General features: G+C 34.9%; 1 protein-coding gene across 3 annotated transcripts in view; it reads left to right on the forward strand.

Moving 5' to 3' along the window:
• CEP170 (centrosomal protein 170) overlaps window positions 1-12731 on the forward strand; it is a 104966-nt gene that overhangs the window by 40895 nt on the left and 51340 nt on the right. For all 3 annotated transcript variants that reach the window (XM_082306961.1, XM_082306962.1, XM_082306963.1), the window contains exons 8-9: window positions 4890-5366; window positions 8001-8647. In XM_082306961.1, coding sequence (XP_082163087.1) covers window positions 4890-5366; window positions 8001-8647 — 1124 coding nt within the window. The remainder of the gene's footprint in view (window positions 1-4889; window positions 5367-8000; window positions 8648-12731) is intronic.

Raw genomic sequence — 12731 nt, forward strand, 5'->3', positions numbered from 1 at the left:
TTCTATCACAACAGAAACTCACGAATGAAAATTATTTGCAAACAGAGCAGAATATCCTGGAAAACTTTAAAAAGAAAAACATTTCTGCTTTTTTCAGACACACATGTTGCTCTAATGTAATGATCCATAGATCTACTAGTCCGTATTAAAGTGAACAGTTGCATATACACCTATGGTGTGACTTTATCTATGCTGCAGCTGTTAAACTTACATGTTATTGGCGAGTTTACTGGGTGTATAGTTATTACTATTGCCATGTGTTACACTCTTACTTCGTGGAAAACATGTAAGTACATTTTTATACAGGCTTTAAGAATCTGAAGTAATTTTTTCCAGTTGGCATGAAGTATGTTTTAATTCCAGCATTGTGTAACAATGTATCAGATTACATGTTCCTTACATGTAAGAAACTGTCATTTTAAGGTAAAGCAGACTGACTGTTATTTTGGAAATCCCAGTGTAATCAGTATGTGTAGGAGATTACACACACACGTTTAATCACTAGTATTAACTTTAAAGTTCCTAGAAGTTTGTAGAATTTTGCTGAGTTTTGGCCTGGAATACGTGCACGTACTGCATATGTAAGGCTTGTTTTGCAAAACTATAGCAGTGAATGGGCATGGTATGTCGTGGGGAGCTTACAGAACTTTTTAGAGCTGTCACAGCAATATACTTACGTAAGATCAGTTTTGCACTTTTTTCACTTTAACGCCTTTAAAGCATGCAGTTAAGTGATTTATTGTGAGAGGTGGGAATTTCTATACACTACTATTTTATATTTTTATTTAGAGAGAGCAATTTTGATATTATTTCATAAGACAGGTTATGACAACATTAAAAGACAAAGATATTCTTTAATACTAGGTGAATCATTACATGTATGTTTCACAATCTTTTCTTTAAATAACAAATGAAAAATATACTTCAGCCATAAAGCAAAAGAAGAACCTAAAAGGTAAGTGGGAAATGAAAAGTAGTAGTATGGAGAGAAGGAGAAAGAAAAAAAGAAATTCTGTTAATGCTTTTGAAAGCACTAACTTCGGCTTCTTTTCAGTAAAATACCATTGCACCATACCAAATATAAACCTAACATATAAAAAAAATTTTGGGGTGTAGTGTAAATACCATATTTTGGCTGCTGCTTATACCTTCTGCAAATAAATATTTTGCTTCAGGTTTACAGACATTTTTTCAAGAAATGCTTTTTAAATTCCAGATAATTTTCTTTTACAAGATTTATTTTTAAAATTGTATTTTTAAGGCAGAAAAAAAGAACATTCCTAAAAAATCTGAAGACCGCAAAATACTTTCTGAGGTTTCATCCTGTCTTTGCGGATGATTATATATTCACATACACAGGCAATTTCTTGCATATCTGATAGATTGTGTTGAATAGCACAGAACACCTATGACATTTCTTGTCCAGGCTGGCAAGTAAAATTTTAAGATTCTGACTATTTGTGTGTATAACAGATTAAGAAATAAAACTTAAAAAAACCAAAAAAGTCCTAGAAAGTTTAATCAGTTCTGCTAATGTCACAAAGTCAATGTTGCTTTTCTGATGATCATCTCTGAGATTATTCTAGTAAAGAATGTCCCTGAATGTCCATTTGGTTAAGCCTATGATTTCCCAAATATACATGGTTTCCCTCTTAGCCTTTTCTAGACTCATTATTTCATTAATAGTCTCACTACACCTGTGTAGCAGCTACATTTAGTGCTTCCTTTCTTGCCTTGTAGAAGCTATTGCGCAGTTGTCTTTTGTAGCTCTAGACCTTTACAGATTGAGAGCTCCTTCTTTACAGATGCCCTTGTTCTTTTTCCACCCCTTTCCTTTGACTCTTGCCAGTTCAGAAATCCCTTCAGTTCCTGAAGAGATTGCAGTTCACAACCTGTCCGTCCCCTTGTTTTCCGAAAACACACTTTCAATTCCACACAGTTGCCTTTTTTGCTCTACAGGTACTATGCCTGTTCTGTTTAAAAATTGGAGAGCTGTGATGACCACTAGCTTCAGTATTTGCTTGAGGGTTTTCTCTTAAAGCTGTCTGTATTTGGTCTGATACATAATTTCCTTCGTCTTGGCAGATGATTTTTTTATAATATGATTTCAAAGGTAAGGCTATTCTATAGATCGCTCTTTGTAATATTTAGAAAGCTGTAAGGACTTGCATGTAGAATTTGGGTGAAAAATTCCAAAGGGTGGTTGAGATCAGGATCTGTATTAATTTTTTGTTTCCTCATAGTTTTCAATTCCTTATTCTAATCAATTCTGATGTATTTAACTCTTCTAAAAATGCAAGTACTTGAGACTGAAAATAGGATTTTTAAGTAATGAAAATTAACTTGTGCTTGAGATATTTTTCATTATATCATTTCTAAGGATTTTTCTAGTTTAGAAAAATTTACAAATTAGTTGTGGTTCCATTTCTCACTTCTTTTGATTAAACTCACTCTTTCATAATTTAGATTCAAATGATGTTATAGGGTCTGTTTAATCAAAAAAATTAGAATCAAATACTGTGCATATCGTTATAGTATAAACAGTTGATTTCAAATGTTAAATTTGGTGCAAGCAAGTTTCACAGGGAAATTTTCTTTATGAAGTTGTCCATCAATGCTGACAAGCCAGTGTTATAGATGCCCTCATCCTAAGCCTGCCATACATCTGATGCAGTTTGGCTACAATCTTATAATTTTCAAAAGATGGTGATGAACCAGTTATTTCCTATTTATTGAAAAATATTGTTTATTTTGTAGCCAGTAGATTGCTCTTCCTGGCCCAAAAGTATTTCTCAAAACATTCTATATTAGCCAGTCGTCTTTTGAAGGAGCATTGAACACTAGATCTTGCTTAATTATTGGTTATAGGAGTTGCATGAAATTGTAGGCTTGAAGCTCTGAATAGAACCATAGGGAAAAAAATAAGGTTCACATGAACTGGCTCCCTGGTGGAGTACTGTCCTGTTCAATGACAGTGTTGCATACTGTAAGGATCCTGGCTCTAGATTTGATCCTACTAGAGCTTGATCTATTCCAGCTTGCTAGCTGGATGAAACAAATGGAGAGTGATGGTGGTTTACCTAAAATCTAGTAGCTGCAAAGTGTGAGTTTTGTTTATTTCTGTACATTTTCTGTCTAAACATAACAGCTTTTTTTAATGGCCTGTGCATCAGTAAAATAGATTCATTCTATCTTGTTTGTCTGCTGGCATAAGTGTTTTCAGGAAGGGGACTCGAAAGGCATGCCGTTTCCCAGGGAGGGGAGTGGTGAGTTGCTGTTGTAGTGCCTGAAAACTACCCCGCAGAGATGAAGTAGCTGACAGTGCAGTGAAAAGCATTAGCTAGGGTATTCTTGGAATGCAACAGCACAACATAAAAACTGTCTGAATTCTGAACGTCTTTCGTGTTTGCAACAGCTACTTTTAGATAAAATAAATTAAAACAGCTGCGTTACTGCATCAGAGTTATATTATGCTGTTGGTATACAAGCATGGCAATAATAATGAATGTGTACTATTTTTGTTATCACTCCATAACATCAGTCTTTTTTGAACTTTTCCAGCTGTTATGCTGTCCCTTAATTAGTTCTATTTCTCAGTATCAAACTACCATCCTTTTTTAATTTTTAACCTTTTCCTAAATCTTCACAAGAAGCATGTGTTTGTGAAGAACAACGTAGGCGCATTATGCCGTCCTGCATCCTTTACCCCTTAAACTCCTGACTCTAGTATCAATGTTTCTATTGCTACCTTGTTGCATAATAGTTTCACACACAAATGTGAAGTGTCTCAGCTGATGTAGTGTGGCTATTTTTAGCACCAGAAATCTATTAATTGCCTTTTTTCCTTTACTTGGCAACCTAAAATGATTTCTTAAACATCTTAATATGGTTCATGATAAATCACATAGGAACTACTCAGAATTCTTTTGCTGGAATGTAACTTGCCATTGCTGCTAACATCTCAAGCATCTGTTGCTTATAGCACATCTCTACACCAGATATTTTGGCTAGCTTACTAGTTCATGAAATGCAACCAGAAGGTTTGTTTTCTTAAAGGCACATTGGTAGCTTTGCTGCAACCACAAGAAGCTTTAACCTTCATTCAGGCTATACAGTAGGACTTTGAATTATTGCCCCGTGTTTTTTCCACATTCTGCTTTCTTTACCCAGTTAGAGCATGGTTTGGTAATATTCTGCATGCTTCCAGCTATTGTTACTTTTTCTGTTCTTCTGCAAATTATGGAAACAAGTAAAATAAGAGCAGATGACAGTAGGATTTAGCTCAGTTCTTTGGTTTTATCTTTTGTAGAAACAAAGTGTTTGAATTCCAAAACACTTTCCAATGCTTATCAGTGTTAAACTTTTCAAGCCAGAATTAATGTTTATCTTGCATTAATGTGTGAATTGTTTTTCCAAAGAATTTTACCAAACAAAATTATACCGGCTATCCACTGCAGGAGATGAAAGCCAGATCACTAGTACTTGTTTCAGGGGCGCCTTGATTTGACGTTTTTCCGATAGACTGGATTGCAATAATGATCATCTCAACTGTTTCTCTAATGTGATTTATCTGTTTTCCATGTGCTAATAAGTCATCTGACCTTTGCATCATCTAAAAATTTTTGGAATACACATTTCCTTTGACAAATTCTAAGTGAGCTCTTTGCCACTTTACACTCCTTACAGCCAAAGCTTGTGCGGTCTTTTCAGTAATACTTTTTATATGTAATTCTGGAATTATTTTCCAGAACTACGTTGCTCAATCTTCTCCACAATCTTACCGTTTATTCCAGAAATTACTCAAGTGGCCTTTACAGGAGTTCAGAAACTTCTTGAAGAACCTGAAATTCCCAAGTATTGTGAAATCTATTTTTTATTTTTCTTAATAGGATGCAGCACAGATGCCAAGCAAGCTGAGGAGCAATCTGCAGCTGCAAGTGAAGAACTTTATCCTTTCTGTAGGGAGCCAAGTTATTTTGAAATCCCTACGAAAGAATTCCAGCAACCTTCACAGGTAGCAGAGACCACTATTCATGAAATTCCAACAAAAGACACCCAAAGCTCCCATGCAGCAGGTGCAGGGCATGCTTCCTTTACCATTGAATTTGACGACAACACTCCAGGAAAAGTAACAATCAAAGATCACGTGACAAAATTCACATCGGAACAGCGGCACAAGTCTAAAAAGCCTTCTTCCTCCAGTGGTCAGGACCTGCCTGGGCTTCAAACGGTGATGATGGCCGCAGAGAGCAAAGTAGCAGATTGGCTAGCACAGAACAATCCTCCTAGAATGATATGGGAACCAACAGAGGAGGATTCTAAAAGTATTAAGAGTGACGTTCCAGTGTACTTGAAGAGACTGAAAGGTAAAGTGAATAACTCCAGCTATGCTTATTTCTGAAAGCAGTGATTCCTCACCAGCATCCAACGAGTGGATCCCTGAGCCCTTGCGGAGTTCAGTTGAAATCACAGATACTCTGCATGCGCGCAAGGATCTGTGCTGGGAAATTTTATTGCAGTATTAAGTCTTAAAAAGAGGATAGAAAACCAAATCCTGAATCATCTTACAATAAGTATACTAATTGGAGATATTCTAGTCCATCTGAAAACATCAAGTACTCAAAACATTGATCTTGAAAGGGAAAAGGACAAAACCCAAAGCTTAGTCAAATTTTATATATTTCACTTTTTCTGATGCATTACTTTAAGAAGCTGAATTGCTTTTTAGAATCAAAGCTCTGAAGTTCAGTTTATGCTTTTAGCAACTCTTCCAATAGCATATGTTCTGTGAATATTCATGTGCTCTAAGAAAATAGTTTATGGCAAAGAATACATCACATAGTTATTCTGCTTGAATTGATCATGTATGATGGAGTCAAGTTTGAGTCAGGAATCTGAAATAGACCAAAAGCTTCAATTTTTATACTAAGCTGGCAGAATATTGTATTTAAAAGAATGCTGCTGTTGAATGGAGTTCCAGGTGATTATACATGTTCATTTACTGCAGACAGTGACACTTCAAATAAAATTAAACCAGATGTTAAGTGTGAAAAGTGTACTTTCTTTTGGATGCCACATAGCAGAATAGAGAAGTAAGTGGGTTTGATGTTCAGATGAAGATTCCAGTGACGTTCAAACTTTCAGAATGAAAACTTCTGAAGAACTTTTTCAAGTCTCTCTTATTTTTGGTTTTTAATTTCAGCAGGTTAACTCTGCAATTCCCATTTTTCTTCATTCTGCAACATTATCATGTCTAGCTCTTAAACCAGCTGGGACTGGATACAATGTGCTTTGTCTTACTGATCAAAAGTCTGCTTTTTAAGGCTGACTCTTCCAAATTAAGCTAAAAAAATAAAATTTTTTAAAACAGAATTATATCAATGTGCTAGCATTAAGATAATAGCATAATATTTCTTCTAGAGTATATCACAGAGCATTCTTTGGTCTTCATGGTCCTGTATTATATTCACGAACATTCTTTAAAATATTAGCCATGTCACTTTCTGATAAATAGGAAGGGCATTGTTTACAAGGCCTTAGCCTTTTCCTGGCAGAAACTCCTCAAAGTTTGATAAATTTTCATCTGAAAGAGGTGTAAGTTATGGGGTGCCTATGGCCATAATAAATATCTGAATTTTGTAATCTTCTGTGATCTGTTTGTATTCTCGCTCATTACGTGTACTTTTTCAAATCATAAAGGTAGAGAATATACGTAGCCGCTTTGAAAGTTTCATTTAAAAAAAAAAAAAGAAAAAAATCTTTTTGTTTTTTCTCCTCAGCTTTTTCTTACAGTGTCCTGTACTGAAGTCACACTGCTAAACTTATGACTTTCACTGCGGTGTTGATATTTATTGTTATTATTTGGAAGGATATGAACCATCACATCATTTTCTTAGGCACTGTACAAATAAGTAGCAAACAGGAATATAAGTTAGGCTTTCAGCTGTGTATTCAGTGCTATTAGTCTGATAAATAAGGCTTCCCAATATGCGATTACTATTTAACTGAGTAGTAGCTGCATATCCTAACTATGTAAGTGAAAAAAACTTCAAAAAACCTATCCTCTTGAGAATAAAAAAAAATAAATTGTACATTCTATGTATACACGAGTAAGACTTGATCCAGAAGAGTTCAAAGAAGGTAAAACGGTACCTTCCCAGGAACTGAGCTAAAACTTAAAAGTGTAGACACTTTCATTGTGCATGAAGTTCCTCTGAGTTAAACGTGACTTACTGTGTATGAGTATCCAGCCTTCCATGCATTTTTCAGGTGTCATTACAAAGTATATATATATGAGTATATTATGATTTATTCAATAAGTATTCCTTATTCATAGATCTCAAAGTAGTTTGTGGAACGAATAAGTAATAACAACCATTTTACATGCATACATCAGATGCTGAGGGGAGTAAATGATGGAAAACTCATTGTACTTCTTGGAAAAAGTAATAAAGAATTCATTCCAATTTTCAGTAGACATTCCTCATGATAAACTGTTGTAAACGTGTGAGGAATTGAACAATATGAACTGCGGCTCTCAATTGGTTTTTTCACCTACCAGAAGGACTATTGTAGGGTTTTCTTTTTCCTCTTAACCCTGCCTAGAATGTTTCAGTAGTCATTTGTAATCAACTGGCTGTGTAACAAAATTAATATAATTGAGAAACATACTACAGTACAGCTGGTAAAATGCTGGCTTTTCTAAGTCACTGATAAGTATTCACAGATAAGAATTTTGGTGAAAAGGGTAGTTCAAATGCACTGCTGTAACTGATCAGCTTATAAAGTGTTTCAATGTTTGACTCATAGCAAGTCGAACGCCTTACCAGGAGCTGTACAAAGTTTGCAGAGCCAGGTACTGAAAGCTGTTGGAGTCTAAACAGAAAACCAATTGGAAATTCTTTCTTTCTTAGTTTGCTAGTTTCTTTTGTATGTGTTGGGTTGGTTGTTTGGGGTTGTTTTGTTTCATTGTGCTATATATTCTTTTACTTTGCTTGTAGGGAATAAGCATGATGATGGTACACAAAGTGATTCAGAAAATGCTGGTGCACACCGGCATTACAGTAAGCGGGCAGCACTTGAAGAACACTTAAGGCATCATCATACAGAGCTGAAAAAGTCACACCAGAAAGTCCATTCCACAGAAAAGCAGCAAGAGCAAGCCAGCTTGAGTCAGACTGCCTTTATGATTGAGTTTTTTGATGAAGACCATCCTCGAAAGAGACGTTCTTACTCTTTTTCTCAGAATGTAGGAGCTCTGTGCCCAGAATCTCCATCTCCAACACTTCATGCACGAGCTGAAAAAGTGAAACCTACATCAGGAGAGAAAGCAGTCCCTGCATCTGTGCAAGCTAGCTCATCGCATCACAGAGCAGTACATGGTGTTCATGGAAAACTTTTAAAACAAAAATCAGAAGAACCCTCTGCTGCATTACCTGTCTTACAAGCTGCATTGTTAAGGAGTTCAGGAAGCCTTGGCCATAGGCCTAGTCAGAACCAGGAGATGGACAAGAAGTTGAAATGCCAACATATTTCTGCTGCTACTGAAAAGGACAATGAGGATGACCAGAGCGACAAAGGTACTTACACTATTGAGTTGGAAAATCCCAATTCTGAAGAAATGGAAGCCCGTAAAATGATTGACAAGGTGAGAAACCTAAAATGTGTACTGATGTTAAAGTGGTATGTGATGTGTGGGCAACAGTCTACCACTTCAATTCTGCTTATTAAAGCTGCTGCAATAATACAAGTTTTTAAGCCAGTCTATAATGGTGAAATATGGAATGTCGTAAAAGCAGCAGAAAGCATTTGGCTAAAAATTATTCCTGATTGATACTACTGTTATTTTAGTTTGGTAGTTTTAATGCGTTTTCAAAAGATTTAAGTACTGTAAGAATACTAGGCAACAGAATTCAATTAACTGGTATTTTTATGAGAGCTGTTGGATCTGAATTTATTATGTCCCTATGGAAATGCCCACCTGTTCTTAAAATCCTATGGTCTCTGTAGTTTTCAGTATATAAATTGATTCTATCCATATTATCATAAAGAAATTGTAAATGTTTTCTGTAGTTATAGAAAAAGTATATTTAATAACAGTAACTTATATTTCAGCATCCATTATAAAGAGTAAGTATAAGAATGCTTGCATTTTCCAAAAATATTTATATGATAGCAATGTCATTTTCCTGGTTTGAATATAGATATATCCTTCATTAGGCTTAGGAATCCTATGATTATGAAGTAACTTTTGCTTCTTGGTAACAATATAAATAACAATACAAATTGTAACTGCAAAGAACTCTTTCTTCAGATTCAACAGGAAGATATGGGTAGAAGAAGCTATATTTAATCATTTGGCTTAACAGACTCTTGAAGAGGATTTTTTTTTTTCTGTTACTGTTGTGTTTTCCTAAACAATTCATTGTGGTAGAATGCTGGCATCCAAATCTAGGAAATTTTTTGGCCAATTTAACAGGAAATTCATTGTTTACTTGTTATAGAATTATCTAAGGATTGATTTTGTGTGTCTAAAACTTTTTCAAAGCTGAACAAATACATTAATACATTTAGAATGAATTTTGGCTAAATGTTGAAAAATATTTTTTGAAAGACAAGCTAGCTTCACTGTTTTGATTTTGTAGAAAAATGCTGACATAGTGGGGAAATGGGAAATTTTATTACAGATGTGTTTATTTTATTAAAGGTGTTTATGGAGCATTTGGTGGGGGGGTTAAAATAAAGAGAATTGCCTTCAATAAAATCAAAGATAATGGTTTCGCCTCTCATGGATTCTGAAAGGGAGGCTTTTGACTACTTTGAGTCAGTATTCAAAGAGCTTCTGAGAACGAAAAGCATTCCAAAGAAGCAAGTGAATATTAAAGAACATCATTGCTTTGACTTAGTGACTACAAATATCTACATTTAATTCTTAAGTTATAAAACTTCAATTAAATTGCATCAGAAAATGTGTAACTTTTTGCTAAGTATAGTTGTGCAACAAGGTTTATCTGGAAACCAGAAAAAATAATAACATTTGGAAGTAGGTAATTCACGTATTTTAAAAGAATGTTAATACTGTCTAATGTTTAATAAGATTTGAAATTATTTATGGTCTTTAATATCCGCTCAGGATATCCACAGTCAGTTTTTTGTTTGAAACAAATCTCTCCTGTTACAGGAGAGATTCAGGAACAGGAGGTGAATGTAAGCGTTAAGGATGCTAGTAAAGTATTGGTTAATATTCTTAGTGTTGTATAAAAAGCTTTTGGATGTCATAAATACCCCTTACTGCTAACGTAAAAAGTGTCACCAGTAGTAAAGATTTACTAGGAAGTAAAGCAGAGATGTTTTTTCTTTGAGGTCTTCTGTATCTTTTCACTTAGTATCTGTGCTGAAGTATTATGAACAGTATATTTTACATCCAGTTCAAAAGAGTCCTGTTGCACAGTTCTTATTTGATTTGGTAATACGAAAGAAGTATGATATTATTTTTATGAAGTGCAGAAAAACAGACAGTGAAGAAAATCAAAACCAAATGGAAGCCAAAATTTCTTCCTCCAGCTGAGCTCAGCTTTGCTTCTCTCCTATTTTAAGTTGCTAATGCTGTGGATTCTGTTACTTTGCTGAAGGTGGATAAGTGGATAAGCCTTTTGACTGCTGTGTTGCTTTATTGAGGATTTAAGAGAATTATTGGTATACATTTTATGAATAATTCCAGTTTAGCCTCTCTTTCTTTTTTGGCCAGTGAGTCCTCTTTCTCAGCAGTAGTGATGCCTGCTCAATTGAGTCTCATTTAAGAGTGTCTGTTGGGTCAAAAGATCAGCTGAAATTCAAGGGTTGTATTTCCTAGGATTGGGGTGAAAATGCACTACAAATAGCAAGGATGATAACTTTCAAAACATTTGCACAAATAATGCAGTCTTGTCAGTAACAATTTACATTAGAATGGTGCTAAGATCCATGTCTGGTTTACCTGAAGAATTTACTATGGAATAAAATACTTCTGGGTATGGGTATTTTTTCCCTTTTACTGGAAGAAAGGGTAAGAATGACCAAAATATCCAGAGACTGGTTTTGGTGTGACTCATTCACTTGGGAAACCTTAGCCTTACCGTTACTCCTCTAGGCAGAGTCTACTCTTCTCTCTGGAAATGAACCTAAGAGCAAGCCACAAATGCAAGGGTGGTGTTAACTTGTCAAAAATCAAGGTGTGATTAATAATGCTTCTTTAAGTTAAGAATCCAAGAGATGCATGCAGGAAATCAAAGTTAAAATTCTCAGAAAAATGGAAAAAAAACCAAAACCCTATCTATGTAATTTAAAAAAGCGGGGGGGGGGGGGGGGGGGGGGAAGACAGACCTTAATGTTGAGCTGTATTGTTTCCTTCAAAAGTACCATTTTTGCTTAATGTAGCCTTTTATTAAAGATTCTAGGAAATAGACTCAAGGAAAATAGATACTTATGTGAAATGCTTTTAAAAATCCAAAAAGGATGATGTCCTGCTTATTCAACATCTTGATTTCATTTAGATGGCCAAGGATCCATTTCTTCCTCTGCTACTCTTCAGTTTCTAAGAAAAAAGTATTATCTCTACAGCAGAAAGAGCAGAATAACAAAAATCATATTTGTGTTTTTTATTTTTTTCTTTTAAAGCCTGGCTTTTGCAAAGAGAATGTGGGAAAGATACAAAAATAACCAGAAGGAAAGAGGAAGGCATTTTCTAAGTAACAGAGAAAAGCTTTTTAGTGAGATACTCTTCCCCAAGAGAGAGGTATAATCATTTATCTGCAGTGATCACTGTCTCGGAGTGCATGTCTGTCGCTTACCTAAAATGAAACATTCCAAAACCATTGAGGTTTGTGTCTTGCACAACTTTCAACACCTAGAGTATTTGCTGAGCCAATGAAATTAAAATCAGACATCATTTGGATTGATTGTATTTTAAAATCTTCTATGCTTAGATCAGCCATGACAGAAACTGATGTAATTACTTAGTATTTCAGGAATACTAGTAATTATTTCTTCTGTGCTGTTACTCGAATTTTATTCGGAAATCTTAAAGATATTGTTAGAGGAAGTAAATAGCAGTGGCTTATGGCCAGCTCTGAACAGGTTGCTTATGTTTAGAACTGGTGTGTCATATCTCTTAGAACAAAACAAACATCTTGGAGAATAACTAAAAAAATAAATTTTAAAAACTAAATAATAAGTAAACAAAAAAAACCCATCAAATTTTGTAGACATGAGGAGAAATCTCCAGCTACGTTATTAGGCAGAGAAGCAGTTATCATAAGATTTCATAGTTGTTTCTATTTTAAAATATAATACATATACATGTAACATGTCCAGGACAGATATCAAAACATGAAACTGTCACAGAAGGAAAATTAGTATGGCTTAGGGGTTTGGGGTTTTTTTGCTTAAGCGAATTTCATTTCATTATATTTCTGAATGGAAAGATTTGTAAGAGTTCCCATTGTAGAGATAGTGATTATAATTTGCAAACAGTTGCAGTCCTCAGTTGTAACCCACTGTAACTGCCTTCTCTCTTCAGTCAATCGGCTGGTGAGAATGCTATCTCCACAATATTCCTGTGCTTACATAGGATGCAGCTTGGCTTTTCACAAGAAACACAAATCCATGCACACAAACTCCATCTTGTATTATTGAAACTTTCTCCGAACCACATATTCTAGGACTTCTGACTCATTCTGTTTTTTAGTAACTTG

The sequence above is a fragment of the Platalea leucorodia genome, assembly GCF_965183815.1.
Source record: "Platalea leucorodia genome assembly, chromosome: 3".
Lineage (NCBI taxonomy): Eukaryota > Metazoa > Chordata > Aves > Pelecaniformes > Threskiornithidae > Platalea > Platalea leucorodia.